The sequence below is a fragment of the Chiloscyllium plagiosum genome, unplaced genomic scaffold, assembly GCF_037043375.1.
Source record: "Chiloscyllium plagiosum isolate Xiang-an unplaced genomic scaffold, Cpla_swu_hap1 HiC_scaffold_20, whole genome shotgun sequence".
In the NCBI taxonomy this organism is placed as follows: domain Eukaryota; kingdom Metazoa; phylum Chordata; class Chondrichthyes; order Orectolobiformes; family Hemiscylliidae; genus Chiloscyllium; species Chiloscyllium plagiosum.
The window spans coordinates 29,098,482-29,121,143 of NW_028270158.1; the positions used below are offsets into that span (position 1 = coordinate 29,098,482).

At 37.8% G+C, this 22,662-nt stretch overlaps 1 protein-coding gene across 5 annotated transcripts in view; it reads right to left on the bottom strand.

Annotated features, from left to right (window-relative positions):
- arhgap17a (Rho GTPase activating protein 17a) overlaps positions 1–22,662 on the bottom strand; it is a 129,074-nt gene that overhangs the window by 30,834 nt on the left and 75,578 nt on the right. For all 5 annotated transcript variants that reach the window (XM_087997758.1, XM_087997756.1, XM_087997760.1 and 2 more), the window contains exons 5-15: positions 20,065–20,176; positions 19,721–19,797; positions 19,122–19,239; positions 14,041–14,109; positions 13,803–13,884; positions 13,220–13,347; positions 12,049–12,160; positions 10,659–10,740; positions 10,436–10,516; positions 4,252–4,365; positions 1,187–1,278 (exon numbers count right to left, since the gene is read on the bottom strand). In XM_087997758.1, the coding sequence (XP_087853884.1) occupies positions 1,187–1,278; positions 4,252–4,365; positions 10,436–10,516; positions 10,659–10,740; positions 12,049–12,160; positions 13,220–13,347; positions 13,803–13,884; positions 14,041–14,109; positions 19,122–19,239; positions 19,721–19,797; positions 20,065–20,176 (1,067 nt within the window). The remainder of the gene's footprint in view (positions 1–1,186; positions 1,279–4,251; positions 4,366–10,435; positions 10,517–10,658; positions 10,741–12,048; positions 12,161–13,219; positions 13,348–13,802; positions 13,885–14,040; positions 14,110–19,121; positions 19,240–19,720; positions 19,798–20,064; positions 20,177–22,662) is intronic.

Consider the following 22,662-nt stretch of genomic DNA (forward strand, 5'->3'; position numbering starts at 1 on the left):
CCCATTGATCCCAACAGTACTCGTACCAGAAAGAATTCTCTCCTGTCATATCTGTAGGGTTTAATTTAACTGTGGCTTCAATTTTTCCCATCTAGAGAATCTAATAACCTCTTCTTTCTCAGCTTCAAATAACCCTTTATGGGTTTTGACCTATTTCTTCACTGTTCTAAACAATGTTTCTTCGAATAGAGCAACTGTTGTACCTCTGCAAAACTTCCAAACTGAAACTATAGGGCTTTCTTCAAGGTATAGGTGCCTCCCCCAAGCCAAAAGAAAAACTTAATTCCAGAATATTATGTTTGAAGTCTACTGCACAACTGTTTACTTTGTTCAGTCATAACCCTCATCAAATGAAACAAAAACCCAATATTCTCCAAGAAACCCAATCCTTAAATCAGTATTTCATAAGAAATCACCTGACAACAGATGTACCTAGAAGTTAGTCATTAAACGCCATCAGATACACAGACCAAACACAATGCCACTGTTTCACAATCCAAACCCTAAGGTAAATGATGTTGAAATATATATCAATCAGATACCTGACATCCTTAGATTACTGTGCACAGTTTGATGTCCTTATTTGAACCAGATATAATTATACTTGAAGCAGTTCAGAGAAGGTTCAATCGACTCATTCTTGGGATAGAGGGCCTAAGATACGCAGAAAGGTTGAGCAGATCGGATCTACACTCATCGGAATTTAGAAGAATACGATGTGATCTTATTGAAACATACAATATCCTGGGTGTACTTTACAGGATGGTTACTGGAAAAATGTTTCTTCAGGAGAAGACTAGAACTAGAGGCCACTTTTCAAGAAGATATCTCCCTTTTAGGATGGAGATGAGAAATTTTTGTTCATTCGTACATGGGATTCTCTTCCTACAAGGACGTGAAGGCTGTGGCATTATACTGATTCAAGCCAAAGTCCAACAGATTTTTGATAGACAAACAAGTAGACGATTATAAGGGGCAAACATAAAAGTGAAGCTGGGACTTCAGTCAGATAAGCCATGATCGTAATGCATGATGGAACCAGTTTGAAGGGCCTAATGGCCTCCTTCTGCTTCCAAATCCTATACTTCTATAAACTAATGAATCAGTGAAAAAATGGTGGAATTACCTTTGCTGATAACTATATTGGCAAACAAATTAGTACGAAAACACAACATTAAGTACCTACCTTCTGGGAAGAACCAGTCCGCATGTTGAATTATCGGCTCAATGATTGTAACTACATGAACTGAGGTAGCTGCTGCCATGTCTGCAAGTGCTCTTGGAAGGACAAAAACAGATGCAATTTATAAATGTTCAAATTTGTACAATTTGTTCATGGTGGACATTGCAAAATTGTCAATTACATGAAAAGTGAACTGCAGCTTTTAAGACATGCATCATTCCTCAGAGGGCACAGAAATAAATAAAATGAGATTTAGTAATCTTATCTAAATTTGTACTACAACCAGTTTATTTTTAAAATAAATTCAGAATTGCTCCTCCAGTCATTAAAATATCAACACAGCATGCTCAGCTGGACTATTAGCCCAATTGGAACAGAGACTCTACGCTGTCAACACAGAAGGACCAACATGACTAAAACAGCTTCAATAAAGCAAATGATCAGAAGCCAAAGAGCTGCTCCTACATGAGTAACGAGGGCTGTGATCACGTGTCTGATTTGCAGTCACGTGTATATAGGCATACATGGGTTTTCACATCCCACCAATTACACAAGCTAGACTTGCCACTGTGCTCATTCTCCCAAACACTTAAATTTGGAAAACTATAGAAGCGTGTGAAAATACTCCATTGATATAAAATCCGTGTAGAATACGTCAGTACAGGTAAAAGGGGCTGGGGAAGACTGCCAATATGTAAGTGTGAAAAAAATGGAATTAAATCCCTATTTGCCCTTGAGAAGCTTATTGTGACAGTCTTTGCGAACTGCTTCATGTAGTACAGAATTTTGACCAAGTGACAGAGAAGGAATACTGAAACAATGAAATAACTTCAAGTCAGAATGATGCGAGTTGGATAGAACTTTCAATGATCATTTCCTAGGGCTAAGATGATTGATCGCTAACATGTGTCATATCTGACTTGTTCTTCTCAGAGGTAGAGGTTGCTGCTTTAACAAATACATTTGAAGGAGACATAGTGGGTTGCTGCAGAGCATCTTGCAAATGATGCACTGTGACAGTAGTGTGTATCAGTGGTGGAGGAAATAAGGTTTAAGATGGCAGATGGGGGTTAATTTGCTCTGGATGGTTTAGCGCTTCAAGTACCATTGGAACTGCATTAATCCCGAAAAGAGATGATTTCATCATACTCTTGAACTGCACCTTATAGACATTTTATGGGATTTAGGGATGAGTTACCTGTTGCAAAATTCCCAGCTTGTGCAATCATGCATTTGGTTTCTGGTCAATAGTAACCTCAGGAATGTTGATGGTGTGATTCAATGAAAGCAATTCAATTAAATGTCAAGGAAGAGATGGTTAGACTTTTTCCTGATAGGATTGGTCATTGCTTGGCAAATGCATGGTACAAATGTTTCTTACTACTTATGAACCTAAATCTGAATGTTGTACAAGTCTTGCTGCAGGCTGATGCAGTCTGCTTCAGAAGCTGAGCACTTATGAATGGAATTGAACACTGTACAAACATCAAAATGCATTTAGACTTGTAGCTTTGAGGGTAGGAGCTGTTAAGGTGAATGTGCCTCAGATATTGCCTTGCCTTGGTTGCCCTGCAACCATTTCCTAGGGCTAAGATGATTGACTGCTAACAATTATGTTGGGATAGGATTGACTAATCCAGCTAGCGGAGATTGCCTGATTTCCACCGATTTTAACTTTACTGAGACACCTTGCTGCTACATTCTCAATAGTGCTGTCTTGGAACCATCCTCTTCTCAACGCTGGAATTCAGTTCATTTTTCCAGGTTGCAAGAGGATCTGGGGTTGACCCTATCCTGGCATAGCCCAACTAAGTTTCAATGATCACCAATGAGTATGTTCCATTTGATGTTGATGACACCCTTACCGCTTGCCTGATTAATCAGAGTGCACTGAAGGAGCGGTATTTGCTAGATGGTATTAGTCCTGCTTTCTAAAAACATATTACCCTTGGCAATGTTCCACATCATTGTGTAAATGCCAAGTATTGTAGCTAGTTTGTCTGGCAGCATGATTAATTCTGGAAGGTAAATCTTTCAGACTATAACTGGGATGCTGTCAGAGTCCTGAGTCTTTGCTACAATCAGTACCCTCAGCCATCTCTTGATTTCTCATTGAGTGAAAAAAATGGAGGCCTCAGGAGAAAGCTGAGTCATAGCAAGTCAGAGCATAAAATTGGCACTGTTGGCTGAAGATAGTTTGAAATGTTTCAGCTCTGTGTCTTCTGCACTGATAAGTTGGACTCAGCCATCACGGAGGTTATGGATACTCATATGACCACCTCCTCCCAACGGTATTTAATTGTCCACCACTATCCAATACCAAATATGGTTCAACTGAAGAGTTTTGATCCAACTGTTCGGTTGTGGGATCATTTTGCCCTGCCTTAATGCCAATTATTTTTCAGTGACCTTTATTATCAGCACAACTATCCAGATAGGATCGATAGGTTTTGTAACTTCTACAATCAAATACCCTCTCAGCTCTCACAGAAGGTTAGCTACTTGGTTAAGGCATCAGAAAGCAATCAGTGTCGGGGAAACAGTATGCCAGCAAGAAGACAGTGTGTTGAGGAGAGAATTTTGGTATATGGTAGAATGAAAAGCAAAATCGCATTTCATTGGAAAGCATAAAGTAATTGCAGCAAAAATAAATTTAAACACGTAATCCCTTCAATATGATTATTTACTGCATAGTATTCATTCACTATATGCTGTACTTTAAATTGTAAAAATTGATCATACATTCATGGTGTGGAGAGACAATATAGTTAAAGAACATATAGTTTAAGTCTAGAATGGAAGAAAGGGTATGTATTGAAATCAAATTTTAAAATAAAAACTATATACAATCCAGGATAACACTAAATAATCTAGTAACATAGTGAGATCAATTATTATATATGTTAAGCTTGGTTCCATCAATATACCAACTCAATTTTGCTACAGCTGGATTCCTGTTGTCCCCTATGCTTAACAGACTCTTTTTTTTCATTAACCCGCATAAAAACATTATTACAAAAAATATAGGTGGCTACTGCCTGACCATAATAAAAACAGCAAGCTCTTACCCTTCATTCTTAGCCCACAGTAGATTGGGCCCCAACACAATTGCAATGTTGCTAGGAGTCATTTTGTTGACATCACTGTGTTGCGCAAGCTTTGAGAGAAATTTTATAAGATACCTGTTAAGAGAAGACAACAATTTAGCTTCACCTCTGAAAACATCTCCATTTAATGTGAATCCTCAACTCGATAAACACTGATTTGTCACATGAAGGAACATAGGATCTGGAGCATAAGTAGGTCATTACATCCTTCATATCTACTCCATCATTCATTATGATCATGGCTGATTTCGTTGAAGTCCCAACTCGACTTTCCTGTTCACCAGACTGAAAAAGACACATGTATGTGAAGAAGAATGGAAGGTAAATAGTAGTAGGCAATTTGGTAGTTAACATAACAGACAGCTGTATCTGTGGCTATAGACATGATTCCTGGATAGTATATTACCTCTCAAGTAAAGGCCATGGATGTCTCAAAGTGGCTGCAGGATGTTCTTTTTGGGGGAAGGGTAAAGAGCCAGAGGTCATTACCAACACTAGCACCGACAGTGTAAGTAGGAGATGGAAGAGATCATGGAAAGAGTCCTTATGACACTAGGCAAGAGACTGAAAAACTGTACCTCCAAGGCTGTAATTTCAGGATTAATCAAGATTACAATGTATTGGTGAGAATGGCAATAAGGAGAATGGGTGAATGAACACATGGCTGAGACAATGGTGCATGGGAAGAGTTCAGATTTCTGGGACATTGAGATGGATTCATGGGCATGTAGAAGGAAAAAACATTACAGTTGAGCAGGATGGGAATGATATTCTCATAGGGTGATTTGCAACTTCTGTTGGGGATAGTTTAAAAACGCTTGTCACAACAATGTGAAACTAAGAGGGAATTCTGATAGAATTAAAATAAAGCTGGCTGTAGGAAGCGGAAAAGCTGTTGTTAAGTGAAGATTTAAAACAGCACAACTAAACCCCAGAACAAATCAGGAATCAAGAAAAAGTATTAAAAAGTTAGAATCAAAAGCACTGTATCTAAATGTATTCAGCATTTGCAAGATCGGTGTGAGACACTCTTGCAGAGCAACATGTTGAGGAACCAACTAGTGCACAGGCTATTTGAGGTTTAATTTTATGCAATGAGAAAGGGCTAATTAATAATCTTGTCATAAGACCTTGAGAACACTGACTACAATACGACAGATTTTTCCATTAAGTTTGAAAAAGATATAGTTCAATCTCAAAGCAGGGTCTCACATGAAAACAAGATCAATTATAAATTCATGGTGGCAGCTTGGAAAAAAATACATCAGTAGGTTCGAAAGTGAATAAGTAACAATGAATATTTAAAGAATTTATACTTAGTTTTCAAAAGCAACGTACATTCCTTTCATGGCAAAAATATCCAACAGGAAAAGGGAGTATTCCATTGTTAACAGGGAAGCGAAAGATAGCAGCGGATCAAAGGAGGCAGCTTACAGAACTGACAAAAAATTGTTGTAAAGCCTGATTGGGAAAATATTTTAAGAGGTCAGCAGGAGAGGACTAAGAAATTGATAGGAGAATAGAATATGGCTGTCCAAGTGTAATAACAAAAGCAGATTGCAAGAGCTTCTATTGCTATGTATAAAGGAAGAGATAAACAAATGATAAATGTGGGTCTAATATAGGCAAAGACAAGAGGATTTATAATGGGAATGAGATATGGTAGTGAAACTAAACAAGCACTTGTGTCTTATCTACACAAATGAAGACACAAGAAGTTGCCATGAAATAAGTAAGGTCCAAGTATCTCGACATTCTATGTAATGGAGAGAAATTAATAGTACAAGACTTGAGTACTGCTGAGAAAAAAAGTTTTTCAAAGCTTTTCATCTTACACATTTTTGGATAATTCCCATGAATACCAATAGAAGAGGAAGACCAACCCCATTCTCATCTAAGCATGTCAAATCAGTTGGATAACAGCAGAGGCTCAGCATTCACATCCTCTGGGTACCCACATCTGTCTCAACAGTAACCACACTTTCATATTACTGATCAAATCAATACACCATATCGCAAGAGATGTGACTGTCTCCTGACAACAAAATATCGAGTTAACATTGCCCCAGCCCTTGCATGTTGCAGAATGGGCAGCTTGGTCTCCAGATTTCTGAGTCAAAGCTGCTTGAGCTGCAAATGCTTATTGCAGATGTTTCCCAGATCACACCGGCATCCAATAGTGTTCACATGCTACATCCATGACAGATGCCAGTTTTAATGGGTTTTAATTAATTACTTAATTATATTATTTTCATTTATCATATGTTGACTAGTTTTATGTACAAACTAGTTTGCTGTTATATTCTATTGTGTTTGTTTTAAATTTTTTCTGCTTGTTCTTAAAAAATCTGACCAATCTTTTGACCTATGACTACATTCTGCGTATTTGTAGTGTTGCTCCATTTGATACTCTCTCTAACTTCCTCACTGAACCACCAATGATGTATCCTTTTCAAAGAATCTTTCCTGACTCTGCCATCACATTTCTGCTTTGCTTCCTTGTAACTAGCTTTCCAATTCAACTGTATTTGTAGACCCCAAACAATCTGAATTGAGGTTTAAAATCATTCTCTTAGACCCACAATCCTTTGCCTTAAAGTGAATGAAAAATTCTATCATGCTTTATGATCGCTGTCACCTACAGCTTCTTTTATATAAGGTTAGTGATTAACTTTTGTTTCATTGCTCACTAATAAGTCTAGAATAGTTTGCTCTCGATGTCTCTACAATACAGGTCTTTCTGCTATAATGTTAGCGCAAATTCGCTATAACATGGTTACATCACCAACACTAAGCGCCGTTTCTAAAGCACAATTTCTTTCATAATGCAGGGCTGCACAAGAATGCAACCATTGCAATATAGAACTACTGATATAGTGCCCTGGGGAAGTGCCCTAAATATATTCAATGAACCCATTTCCCAGGCTACCTTTGATTATTGGATTCAATCGATCAACATATAAACTCACTTATGATTTTGAGGTACCTTTCTTAGATGCCCTTGTTCTACAATGTAACTACTATAAAAACAAAATTACTTCCACAAGTAAACTTCTTCCTTTCCAATTTCTTATTTCTGCTCAAACTGGTTCACTATTTTTCCCTTTTGAGGCAAAGTCATTTGTCACCACTGTACTAATTACACCCTTTAGCAACAAAGTTACCCCACCGTCTTTTCCTAAGTTCCTACATTTCCTTATGATAGGTGTGATAAAGATAGCTATAAAGATATTCTTAACTTCATAACTCTTCATGTTCTTCTTACTGCCTTGTAGAAGTTTACTCACCCAAAAAAAAAGAGTTGTGCAATGACAACTATATTTAAAAAAAATACAAACAGTGACCATTCTCAAGCAAAGCATCAACCAAAGTAGAACAAGGAAGTCAACTTAAGTTAAATTAAGTGCTGTCAAAAAAATGCCTAATGGATTGACAGAGGGGTTGTGCTCATAATTATTTCCATTGAAATTAATTGGGGAGAAGCAGGTCAGGGACACAATGTTATTCCCATAGAAACAAAAAACGAAAGGGCAAGTAGTCATCATGGCAAAGGTGAGCTCCAAATCATATACTGCCATCAGAATTAATGCCTCTAAGAACTTTAGTAATACTGCTACGTCAACCATCCACACTATTCCAGGGAAATAGACTTGAGAGACATGAGACAGGAATGAACAGTCTCAACACTGAAAAATGCCTAAAATGAGGCTGCCATAAACAGGGAAGAAGTCACAACCCTAAAACAGGACACTGTGCCCAACCAGTAATACTTGCTAAACAGGCACAAGGATGACACAGAACAGACCGCAAGGGATCTTTAATCAATCAGGATGCAATACGAAATGCATTGATACTAAAGCAGCCGAAAAGAAAACATGCTTCTGTTATGAGCCTAGATATTGTAGTTATGGATAAGTCAGATCCTGGAGAGTAATCTCTGGCTTACCAAACAATAAGCTTTATTGATTCTGTTCATGTACCATGGTGGTCAGTCACTGATCTTAATATAAATACCAGAAAGAACGATTCAACAGAATGGGCAGCTTGGTCTCCAGATTTCTGAGTCAAAGCTGCTTGAGCTGTAAATGCTTATTGCAGATGTTTCCCAGATCACACCGGCATCTAATAGAGTTCACATGCTACACCCGTGACAGATGCCAGTTTTAATGGGTTTTAATTAATTACTTAATTATATTATTTTCTTTTATCATTTGTTGACTAGTTTTATGTACAAGCTTTATGGACAGTTTATGACTGTACAGACTAGTTTTATGTACAAGTTTTATCAACAATGATATTACAGATACCCAAACCTCAGGTGACAGGTGGCCCATTACAAATTTAAAACAGTTTTCAGCTGGCACAACTGTAATCAGTTTCTTTTTGGCAAATTTCGCTCAATGTTATTTTCTTTCATTCATGTCTCTTCCCCATACCCTTGATCAAATCACTAATGTAACTTACTTATCCCTTAACATGTGATCCTTAAAGTCAGATTTTGAAAACCTTGTTAGGTATCTTCCTCTGTCAAGCCTTTTGTCTCTGGACCTTTTCTCTAAGCCATTCAGAATTTTTTTTAGACCTAGTTATTTTGGAAACTGCTAAACTAACAGCACATCTGCTGTTACAGACTTTTGCTCTCAATGAAATCTGCAGAATTGTCAGGCTTCTTCTGGATGTTTCTGACTGTGTGTGTTACTGGACTTCAACAGCAGTTTTTTAAATCCCCTCTCTTCTATCCTCTTTCCTAACACACTGAACTATTTACCCTAAACGTTTTAAAGACTTAATTAACAGAGACAAACAAATCCATGTACCTAGACATCCTAGTACCACTGTCAGAACATATTGAAAATGAACTAAAATCCATATTCTCCTTTTTCTTCATACACACTATATAGAAATAAACATTAAAGGATATATCATTCCTCCAGTTTAGAGATTCATCATTCCTCTATTTTAGAACCCAAGCTCCTACACAAGAATAATACATTAAGAACCTTCAACAAACCTCTAAATCAAAACTGCTACAAATTCATTCTTTTCCAATGATGTGGAGGACTGACTGGCTAATTTTACCATACTTCTCTCTGTCATTTATTTTAATGAATATTAGCTGGCCGTCAACTTAGCCTTTTCCATGGAACTACTTACACTTTCTTTTTTCATTTGAATGGGAGTGGCATTGTGGGGGAGCAATTCTCTTCCCCAATTCATTTCTATGAAAATAATTATGAGGATAAATCCTTCATCATTCTGTCACAGACTCCTATAGCATAGAAATGGACCCTTCAGTCCAACCAGTCCATGCCGAATGTAATCCCAAACTAAACGAGTCCCACTAGCTTGTGCCTGGCCCATATCCCTCAAAACCTTTCCTATTCATGTACTTATTCAAATGTCTTTTAAATGTTGTAAGTATACCCACATCCACCACTTCCTCAGGAAGTCCATTCCACACAAAGTACCTGCTGTGTAAAAAATGTGCCTGTTTTTAAAACATTTCTCTCCCATCACCTTCAAAACGTGTCCCCTAGTCTTGAAATCCCCCATCCTAGGGAAAAGACAATTATTATTAACTTTACCTATGTCCCTCATTAGATTTTATTCTAACAATGTTTATTTGAAATTAAGTTGAATACTGACTACGCAGTGTGTGGCTGAAGCCACTTGAAGGCCAGAGCAGATTGAGTAGCAGGTTCTCTTCGCTGCAAGACGTTCATCTATAAATTGGGATTTTGCACAATGACAGTTTCCATGTCTATCGACCAGTACATTTTTAGAGCTAAATTCCACAACTTTTTATGGAAGAATTTTAAAGAAAACATGAATTTCTGGAATGCTTCGTGACCTCAAGAATATCCCAAAGCTAGTTACAGCTAATGAAGCATAGTTACTATTGTAATTTAACAAACTTACAACCTCTAGTTTGCTAGTCCATTACCATACTTTTGTAACTGCATTGTATGAAAAGATCTGATGTCAGAATTTTAACAACAAAAATGGAACTGTCTGGCTGTGGAAAACAGAACTTAAAAAAAAATTAGAAGAATGTTTTCTTTCATTCTTGATTAATACCAGCATTCAAGTCTCATTTGTGCCACATCACTTCCATAGGATATATCTGAAGATTGAGGACACGTACCTGAAGTTGGAGTTGTTTGACTTTGGCATTTTGCTACAAGTTAGCCAGAGGGCTTGTAACTTCTTGTCCATGTCTGGTACGCTGCGATAGAATTGAACTAAAAGTTAATTAGTAGGCATTGGGAAATTGCCAGTTCAACTTATGCATATTTGATTTAACTTAAACGTAACATTGTATGAAACACAAGTATAATATGGTGCAATGTAATGCACTTAATCCCGACCTTGCAGCCTGGACCCATTCATCATAAAGCTGGTATGTCATTAAAGGTTCTGGTAGCTCTCTCAGATATGATTTCAAGGCACCTAAAGGCAAAGAAACAACAAGTTGACATAAGGAGGTATTCTCCAGACACATCAGAATTTGGCAATGATTTATTATGTGAGCTAGAATCTTTTCAATACACACAAGCATACCATAACAAGTATAGAAAAACAATAAAATGTGGTTCAGGACACGAGTAGGGACATTAATCACTGTTACTTCAATGCTGGTCTCTTATCAAAGCTTGTTAACTTATCCAACTTATTCGACTGGCACCAGTTGCCTTTCAGTATTTCTTTCTTCATGGTGGTAATCTAGTGAAGACTGACAGTACACTGTTCAGCCATCCCCATCCGTGAGAGAATTTCTTTCTGAAACATATTTCAATGTTGCAATCTACTGATATAGTTGCCTTCCCAATCGACAGCTGTGGTCATCGCCTCGAAAACAGTCACTCTAATTTGTTTGCTCTTCCACAAATTATTTCTCTCCACCATCTCATTTCTGCTCTAACTCCAAGAGACTCATTCTGTAGAAAATTAAAACCCACTTATTTAAACACTGAGGTTAAGCACTTCATTCCATTCGAAAAATACTAGAGTCCATTGCAGCAAATTTCAAATGTGCCCACCATTAACATCACAGGAGGCCACTAAAATCAGACACTTGACTGGATCAGCCACATAAACACTGTGGCAATAAAAATTAGTCATAAGCAGGATATTCTCTGACAAGGAATTGACATCTTGTTTCCCCAAAAACCATTACATTATCTACAAGGCACAGGCCAGAAATAGTAGCGACAGAGTTTCTTCCTCATTTGCCTGAGTGGGTGCAGGTCCAACAACATTTAAGAAGCTCAATACCATCCATGGGAAGAACATTATATTGACTGGAACAATATCCATAGTATTTAAGATTCATTCCCTCCATAAATGGTACAGCAACGGTAGATGTGCACCATCTACAAAATGTAATGCAATAACTCACGAAGATTGCTTTCAACATCACTTCCAAACCAATGAACTTTACCATGTAGAACTATCACGTGCCTTGGAATCTGCTTCCAAATGACACACTATCCCGACTTGAAAACACATTGCTGCTCAAAGATGCCCCGGGACAAAACCCTGAAATGCCTTAAGGAATTACATTGAGAACGCATGCCACAAGTACTCCAGTGGTTTCAGTTAACAATTCACCATCACATTCTCAAAGGCTTTTAAGTGGGGGCTTTGCCAGTGATACCCAATCCACGAACACATTTTTAAAAGTGTTTAAATTCTAGTAAAATTATAAACAACCTGATTGAAATCCAAAATGCTTTGGCTTTCATCCAAAAAAATTACCTGCAACAGCATGTTGATCAGAATAGAATTCGTCCAGCTGTGAGGCAGAGCAGTCCAATGCAGCTTTTAGTTTTTTCAATTTAGATGCTCCTGCAGCAATTCGGAACAGCCCCTGTATTACAACAGGAACACAACCATTACACATGATGAAGGAGAGAGAAAATATGAAGTAGTTTAAAAGGAATGCGTATAAGTCAAAACAGGCCAGATGCAATATGTTGAGAGAAAGTGAAAAAGAAAATAAGACCAACCAGGAGAGAACAAGAAAATAAGGAAGCTGTAAGACTTCTTCCAGCATATGAATAATTAGTAGCAGTATGAGGAATGGTAGGTTGTATTAGTGACAAAGATAGCGAAATACACTTGGAGGAACACAGCATGGCTATCATTCATTACTTTCTATTGGCATTTACTAAGGGGCAGGACACTGATAAAATATTTGTAAACTAAAATTACTTCAGACCCTGGTGTTCACAAATGATTATTTTTCACATGAGGATAATACTCCACTCCTAAAGTACAAAACCATAAGGCGTCATAGTCAAGTCTGATGTTTTTTTCTCCTATATGTGGATCCTATATGTCTGTCATCGTTGGGATACTGAGGCTGGATGCAGTGTTACAATAAGCTATCTTGACTCAGGCCATCCAAACCCCCAGAGATCTGAACCCCCAAAATGTTGTATCCAAGTACCCTAATCATTTACATTCCAAGCTATATTCCAGAACCTTAATATACATTATATTTTATGCACAGATTTGCATTCAAACAGCAGCAGTTGGAGTGTACATCCAGCATCCAGAGCTGAATGAACAACAACTCAATGAAAAAAAAATCGGCTGGTCGATAGCATCAGATTATTGAAATTGTTACCTCTACCTTCACATTTTATTCAACATTCAGTGTAAAAGTCTGCATTGTAAATTTAATCAGCTCCTTGAACAGGTCCCAGGGTAAAACTTAACTAGGACTTGAAATAAAATCAAGCATATAGAGTTGCTAACGTATCTCTGGCAGTTTCTTGTTTCTTTCATAGGCAGGAAAATGTAGTGGATCAGCCATGATTAATTAAAAAAAAAGGTGAGGTGACGGAACTGGCACTTTGCTTAAAATGGAAATGAGTATTGATTAGTTATGCATGTAAATGAATGTTTTAATCAAAGACCTCACCTCCTCTTTCATCCCTGTTTCCAACAGCATCATTACACATGCCTCGATAGGAAGTGCTATCTCACGACCACTACGCTTGAGATGTTCATCTAATGCGGTTCCAAATGCAGGTTTCTCTGTCCATGTATCTAAGGAAGATCAATGGGAAAGAAATAAATTTACCAATTAACAAAATAAGACTGACAGCTCCACAATAAAGCTTTTGTTGCAATAACGATCAACTGAATGATTTAAGTTTCAATTTAATATGGCCTCTCGGCAATGTATTATAAAACATTATTTATTAAGAATGCAAATAATTTGAATAACCCAACACGTTACAGAAACCACTTATGGAAAGTTCCATTATTCTCCGTGGATAAGCAAGAATTTATCAACACCTTTTAATGTTGTCATTTAATTGACAATGGAAGAGAAAATAATGATGATGGTGTATTGATCAGAAAAAACAAACACTGGCTCAATATTAAATTGAAAAATTGCACAGAAAGTGTCAGAGTAAAAGGTTGCAGAAGAGAGGGAAGAAAGTAAAATGATTGATGTCATATAGGCATAACGAAACTAAATGCTGCTAATACTGTACCTTGCTGGTTTTGGATTGTAGGAAGAACCCCCTCTAGGACTTTTAACGATTTTCTATGGTAATCTGCTTGTGCTTCTAATAACTGAGAACAGAACCCAAATTGTCATCAAAAATTCTATTTGCATAAGTAGTAACCTTAAGACTATGAAATATAATTCTTGTAATCTCAACAAAAAGCTTAAGGCTTCAGGAGAAAGATCCAAGTACATATGAGTCAGTGCCAATGTAGAACACTCACCGTTACAAAATATTTTGCATAATCACTTTCTTTGGAATTGAAGTTGTACATATCAGCTGCAAGTTGATCCTGCAAATAGAAGTGCCTCATTTTAGAATCCCAAACACGTAACATTAGAGATAATGCACAGTACTGACTGACAGAGATTACAAATTTGCTTCACCAAATTAACAGTTAATAAAAGAACAGTAAGAAGATTATTGAAGAAGAAAACAAAGAACTGCAGGTGCTGAAAATCTAAACAAAAGAAATCAATTTGTGGGGGAAAGTCGGGTCTGGCAGCATCTGTGAAGAGAAAGCAAACTTAATGTTTCAAGTTCAATGACCCTTCTTCAGAACTCAAGTTAAGGTGCCAGAGGACTGTTAACAGCCGTTATTAAAAAAATAGGAATAGATCAAGAAATCACAAGACGGTCAACCTCGGTGATGGGAAAGTTATTAGAAAGAATTCTGAAGGACAAAATATGCATCAGGGGAGACAAAGATTGATCAGGGATAATCAGCATGGATTTGTTAAGGGAAATTTACGTGTGACAACTTTGAACAAATCTTTTGAGGAGATAACAGGAGTTGTGAACATGGAAATGCATTTGACGTGGTCTACACAGACTTTAGTAAGGCTTTTGATAAGGTCACTGATGACAGACTGGCCAACAAAGAAAGAGTGCATAGGATTGAAGGAAATGTGGCTAATTGGATCCAAAACCACCCGGGAGTTGGGAAGCAGAGAATAATTGTGCAGGGATGTTTCTGTGACTGAAAGTCTTTTTTCAGTGGGATTCTACAGGCCTTGCTGATGGGGTCATTGATGTTAATGGTTTAGACTTAAATGTAAGGGTTAGGATCATGATGTTCACAATGATATGAAAAGCGGTACTGTGGTAAGTAGTAATAGAAGGACACCCATAAACTGCATGAGGATATCACAGATTGCTCAGGTCGCAGAGCAATGGTAATGAACTTCAATGATGCTAAGTGAGAGGCAATGAATTTGGGAGGGCTAACAAGACAAAGGATTATGCTCCGAATGGTAGCATCTAGGAAACGATTGAAGATCAGAGGGAGCATGGTGTTTGCATCCACAGATTCCTGAAGGTAGCAAGGTGGGTAAGATAATGTGACTCAGAAGGCATATAAGGTTCTGTCTTTGTTAGCTGAGGCATCAAACACAAGAACACAGGAAGTTGATGGAACTGTAGAAAATGCTGTGTAGGTCAAAAAAGGAGTACTGTGTGCAGTTCTGATCATATGATGATGAGGAGGTGATTGCACTCGAGTGGGTACCGGACAGCTTTGTCAGGACATTGCCTGGGCTTAAAGGAAAGATGGATAGGCTGGGATAATTTTACTTGCAGTAGCAAAGATCAAGAGATGACCTGATTATGATGTACAAGATTATTAGTGTCATAGAGAGAGTGGATAAGAAGGCACCTTTGTAAAATAGTAGACGGTCAATAACTGGGGACATGGATTGAAGACAAGAGGTAAAAAGCTAAGAGGAAAATTAAGAAGAAATGCTTTTCATGCAGAAGGTGGTGGGAATCTAGAACTTGCTGCCTGAATGGGTGGATGAGTCAGAAACTCTTGTAACATTACATAGAAGGTATTCACTTGTATTGCTATAGCTTCAACGAGCTAGGAAGTGGGATCAATGCATTCAGTGCTTTGGTACCCAACAAAGACAAGAATGGCCTCTTTCTGGGCTGTAAGCATCTACAAGTCTAAACCAGGGATTTCTGGGATTTCTCTCTCCAGAATTCCCCTGCGTCAGTAAAGATTGTGGCATTTGAGTCTTGCATTCCAACCTTGGCTCAAGGAAAAGTTGGTAGCGCGTTCAGGCACTAAGAAGAAGTCAGTTTAAAATTGAACAGGTGTCTAATCTCAATGTACAGTTCTTAAATTAAAACATGGATTTTCAAAAAAAAAAAGCTGCAATTGATTCAGGAAGTGATGAACCTCACTGCCAGCAAGCTTTATAACTCCAGCGAGATTCAATCATATTCATCATATACTTTGTTCTCCAGAAAAATAGATTTGATTGAGACATAAGTATATTAAGTAAGCAAAACAAAGATTAATATAGGAATTACCAGGGAAACTCCATCCCACATACAGGTCAGTCTGCTATAACATGCATTTTGTTAATGCAAATTCGTTGTAATGCAATTGACAAATTGGGAGACTCGCTAAAACTTTTAAAATGTGTTGGCTATAACACTATTACATCACCAATAGTAATCACAGTTTATAAAGTGTGATGTTTCTATAATACGGGGTTGCACAAGAGCACAACCATCGTGTCAGAGAACTACTTGTAACAGGAAAAGGGTAGACCTAGAAGGGGGCATGGAGATGACACACATATGCTATTAAGTAAATTAGTGCTCAGCACAGACAACATAGTGTATAAACAATAGTTTAGTCATAAAAAATATGCCGAGAAAGACTAATGGCAACATCACATCAGGATGTGAAAGTAAAATGTTTAAAATATACTGAAACTATCCAGTTAATAAGAATGGCAAAGATTCATATAATATATCATTAGAAAGCAGAATAAAACAATGCTCAAAGACAGAAAAGCAAAGCATCTTTATTGATAAACCTTGAATGAATATTTTATTCTTTAATCTTAAAAGAATCAGCAATGAAAGGATTATGAAAAAAAATAACTAGATACAAGCTCATAACTTCATAAAGGAATCTTCACTGAATAATTAGGAATGATGTTAAATGATACAGACTTTCATGAAAGTGGGAGGACCACATAGAGGGATGGCACCTACATAAGCAAAGGAGGAGGAGTTAAGACTAAAAACAACACCCTTCCATGAAAATTTCAGAAGCATTAGAAGCTTTCAGACATGACTTCCCAAAAGGTATTTTGTTCCACGCAGAGAAGATGTCTTACTCATTCAGGTTTTTAACATAAAACACTAAATGTTGATGAATTGTATATTCTTTGACATTCTATTCTTAGACATTCCTCAATACTTGGAAGTATTTTCAAAGTTATTAATAACACCTGTTACGACATGGCGATGAACCCCTCTGTTAATTGAACTAAACACCCAGCGAAGCTCACTCGCCTTGTAATCTGTTAAAATGAGTGACAAAGAACTCCCCCAAATTCCATTTTTAAAGAAAATAATATCAATTTATGCTTTAACTCTAAAAGTGAACATTAAACAGCAACTATTAACAACTCTTAAGCCCCCCCCTTTTTCTTAACTGCTTATTACCGGCCTTCAACTCTGTAGCAACATACTGTTCCAATAAAACACTTATTAAAATTACATAACTTAATTTCAAAACCATACAGCAGCTGTCATCTTCGGTGCCTTTCTTCTTCTAAATGAAGATTTCCCTGGGTTGTCTTTTGTTCTTTTTACTGTGAAGATGTTTCATATGAAAAGGTACCTTTGGTGTGTCTTCAGTCTCTCTTTTTCTCTCTCTCTCTCTCTCTCTCTCTCACAAGGGCTATTAATTCTGTGTTACGATTGAGCCCTCCACAATCACCTGATGAAGGAGCGTCGCTCCGAAAGCTAGTGTGCTTCCAATTAAACCTATTGGACTATAAACTGGTGTTGTGAGATTTTTAACTTTGTACACCCCAATCCAACACCGGCATCTCCAAATCATGACTACTATCGACACCACTAACCGCCGGCTTAAAGTGGAGAGGATCTCCAAGAAGATTGCTCATATCGACACAGACATCAAGTTTCTACAGGAATGCAGGCAAGCAGGAAAGATCCCAGACTATAAATTCTGTGTTACGATCGAGCCCTCCACAATCACCTGATGAAGGAGCGTCGCTCCGAAAGCTAGTGTGCTTCCAATTAAACCTGTTGGACTATAACCTGGTGTTGTGATTTTTAACTCTCTCAATGGCAGTTGCTCCAATTTTCAAAATGCCTACCTTTTTTATATCCCCAACATCAGATCATCTCACTGGTTCGATGTTGACAAAACAATAAATTCAAACTTGATTGGGTTTTAGTATCCTGGGGCATTAAACTGATTGGTTAAATTCGAATGATCAAAACAGCAACCAATTCATATCTATTTCACAGCCAAACGTTACATAGTTTCAATTTTCCAGTACACTCAGACTGCTCTTGTAAGGTCTCTGTGCAGAACAGCATTCCCTCTCTCAAAAGGTAGTATATACCTTCAACTTCATAACACATCAAACTGGACTCTAACTGAATTGTATTACAAACTAATTAAGGTAGATTGTTGTACAATTGTACAGTTTTGAATTACTTGTTACTTTGGTTAGACCCTTATCATGTGATTCTTATACCTAAAGTTTTATTCCAGCCATCTGGTTTGTCTCTAGCACCATCCCATCTTTGACTTTTTTTTAAAATTAACGTTTCGGGCATAAGCCCTTCTTCAGGCTTATGCCCGAAACGTCGATTCTCCTGATCCTTGGATGCTGCCTGACCTGCTGCACTTTTCCAGCGACACATTTTTCAGCTCTGATCTCCAGCATCTGCAGTCCTCACTTTCTCCTTTTTTGAAATTATCCTTCTTCCTTAATTAAATGGATCATAGGTCATCCCTTCACTTGCTATTCAGTCATTGACACTTTACACACGCCATCTGACACTTTTGACCACCTGCAAAGACTTGTCATTCAGCCTGTTGACACTCCACTCACACCATTTGTGCTATCTCTTAACACTCCTAATTACATGGAATTATCTTGCAATTATCTCACCACCTATATATTCTGTGCCTGTGGGCTTTCCTCCGCATCAGTTGATGAAGGAGCAGTGTTCCGAAAGCTTGTGACTTCGAATAAACCTTTTTGACTATAGCCTGGTATCACTGTTTCCGTGCTGTACATCCCTATGACTCTATGACGTGACTTCTGACTTGTAACTTAAAACCAAGAAACTTCTGCACTCTTTGCACTCTTGTAACTTCCAAACAAATTACCAACTAGGAAGGCACAAGAGATCAAATAGAAAAACATTTCCCACAAATTGTACCAAAACCTTTATAAAACAAATATCCATTATTGAAATACAGACTATGATTTCTCCATTCAAATTACCATATAAACATACCTTACACAGCTCAACTTTATTTCCAGCTTCATCCATTTCCTCCCTCAGTGAGTCAACTTTTGCTGCTACTGCTGGGAAATTGCCTCCTGAAAATGCAGCTTTGTTTGCTTGATTATACCTAAAACAAACCACAGGCAATTAATCTTCAAATCAGATGCATTTCCTCAAGCCCCAACACAGGTTCCAATCAAAAAGTTCCAACAAACACCAGATGCAAACCTGTTTCTAATTCCTCAGAGCCTTAAACTCAAACTAGTCTTAGCACTCAGAAGCAAAACCACATCCAATCTAACATCACTATGATCAACACTTCAGCTTGCAGAAATTCTCTCAAATGCTTTTATGGTTTATCAATAAATTGGTCCTGACTTTGGTTTGATTAATCATTTATTACTGTCAGTGATTAAGTTCATGTTGTCACCGATGGTTTTTGTTTTGTTACTGTTGAGATTACTGGCTAGTGTGAAAGGTGAAAAACAGATTACGGGTGCTAATGAACAACTTCAAAGCTATAAAATTCCTCTCATCTAAAAATGTTATTTTTGGTTATAGATTTGAAAGTATCACATTAAATTCTGTTACAATATAGAAACTCTTACCGCATTTTTGCCGAGTCCCAGTCTAGTACTAATTTAGCCAATTGCTTCCTCTGTTTTTGAATGTTAGGAATCTCCATCTTTTAAGAATGAACAAAAGTAATAAATCAGTAAACAGGTATTTACTACTATTCCACAGTGTTCCTCTTTGGTCTCCTGAATGAGCAGCAGATAAAGCAAGTGATTCTCAACCTGAAAATTTGATAAATTCCTGAAATCGGCATGTCATCCACAAGTGAAGGATTATGCTGAAACTGAGCAGTCTACAGACAAGTAACAGAAACTAAACTTGAACAAAACATTTGTGTGAAAGTATGAAAGGGGGAAGCAATGAGAGGTTTACTCACTTCTGCCAAGTTATTGAATGGCTCAAGGATCTCTCTCTCAATTTGAGATTCATAGGAGGCAAGCTCAAACGCCAGCTTATGTTCTGCTTCACTACATGTTTCCAGCAATTTCCTGAAACCAAACCAAACATGATCATGGGTACAAAGTAATAATGTTGATATCCCTCAGGATAATGATAAAGATTCTTTATGGACAAGTGCTTGCGTAAGAACTTGCTAATACAAATTAAACTGGGATAATGTTTTATTGGGTTCATCCCAACACAATCTGATAAAGCTAACATGGCAGAATTCAAAAAGGAAATTCTCAAATCAGAAAACTTTGAACAATTCATAATGGTGCATCCAGAAAGGTAGTGATCTTCTCTTCCAGCTCTATTTTGCCATTTCTTTGCTAGTTTCGGCTGGCTTGCCCAGTCTTATTCAGAGTTGCTGTTACCATGATCTATTTCAGAAATTAACAAGAGAGGAGGCAGTTCTGGATTTAATTTTAGGTCACAAAGCTGGGCAAATGGTTGAAGTATCAGCATTTTGCAGACCATGATCATAACTTTGTTAGATTCAAGACTGTTATGGAAAAGCATAAAGCTGGGCCTGAAATCCAAGTTCTCAAATGGTGAAAGGTTGATTTTAATAAGATTAGTTAGGACTTGGCCAGAGTGGACTGGGAGCAGATACTTTCAGGCAACTCTGACTCAGAACATTGAAATGCATTCAAGGAGGAAATGGGTGTGCAGAGCCAACATGTTACAATAAAGACAAAGGGTGGGGCTATCCAATCCTGTGAAGGCTGGATATCAACTGATAAGATAACATTGGATTAAGAGAAAAAGGAAGCTTACCTCGGATCCTGAGGTCTCAAAACAGAAAAGGAGTACAGAATATGCAAGAGGGAACTTAAAATAGAAATTAGGAGAGCTAAAGGGGATACGAGGGCAGGTAAAATAAAATAAAATCCCAAGTTGTTTTACAGATACATCAAGGGTTTAAAAAATAATCACAAGGGAACCAGTAGGGCCCTTTAAGGACCACAGTGGTAATTTATGCATGGAAGAAAAGCATGTAGGTAGGATTCTAAATGAATATTTTGGGTCGGTGCTCATGAGTGAGATGGGCATTACGGTGATAGAAATCAGGGACAAGGTCTGTAATATAATTAAAGAAATTAGCACAGACAGAAAGGAAGTTCTGAGTGGTCTAGCAGACTTAAAAGTAGATAAATCTCCAGGGTCAGATGAATTGCATCTAAAGCTGTTGAGTGAGGCAACAAGAGATGTACCAGAAGGTTGGAGGACAATCAATATGATACTGTTATTCATCAAGGGAGCAAGACATAAACCAGGAAACTTCAGGCCAGTCAGTCTAAGCTCAGTGGTGAGGAAGCAAATAAAAGCAACTCTGAGGGACAGAATTAATCTGCACTTGGAGAGGTAGGGATTAATCAAGAACAGTCAGCACAGTTTTGTTAAGGGAAGATCATGTCTGATCAACTTGTTAGAATTTTTTTGATAAGTAACCAGGTGTGTCGATGAGGGCAATGATTTTGATGTATTCTACTTGGACACCAGCACTTTCGATTAAGGCCAAATGAGAGACTGCAATCAAAAGAAAGAACCCACGGATCAAAGGAAATTTGGCAAATCAGATCCACAGTTGGCTGAGCAGCATGTGATGGATGATGGGTATGTTTCCAAACAGAAATCTGTGTCCAGTGGGGTAGTATAGGGGTCAGTAATAGGGTCCTCGCTATTTGTGGTTTATATAAATGATTTAGACTTGAAAGTAGGAGGCTTGATCAATAAGTTTGGGGGGGGGGGGGTGTATAGTGAGGAGGATAGCCTCAGACTGCAAGATGATATAACAAGCTAGTCAAATGGGTTGATCTGTGGCAAAGAGAATTCAAAATGAATAAATTTGAATTGACGCAAGACAAACAAGGTAAGGGAATACTTGAACAGTAAGAGCCTGGGAAGCACGGAGTATCAGCAGAACCTTGGCGTGCATGTCCACCAGTGCCTTAAGCTAAAATGGTTTAAAAAGTTATACTTACCTTTATTAGACAAGGCATAAAGTTTAAGAGAGGGGAGGTTATGCTGGAACTGCATAAGTTGGTTAGGCCACAGCAACAGTATTCTGTGCAGTTCTGGAGTCCACATTATAGGAGAGATGTGATTGCATTGGAGAAGGTCTAGAGGAGATTTACCACAATGTCACCTGGGCTGAAGTGTTTTAATTATTAAGAGACATTGGATAGGCTGGGGTTGTTTTTCCTAGAGGAGGAAGAAATTTTTCCCCTTGATGGAGGGATCAATCTCCAGGAGATGCAGATTTAAGGTAAAGAGCAGAAGGCTCAGAGGTGATGTGAAGAAAAACATTTTCACCCAGAGTTGGTAGGAATCTGGAACTTCAAGAGTGGTAGAGACAGAAACCTTTGTAAGATTTAAGTAGTATTTTGATGTGCAAATGCAATGCTAAGGCATACAAGGCTATGAGCCAAGTACTGGAAAATGGGTTTAGAATAATTAGTTGGTTGTGTTTGGCAGTGAACACGATGCCTGAGGTTACCTGTGGACAATATATCTAATCAACAAACAGAAT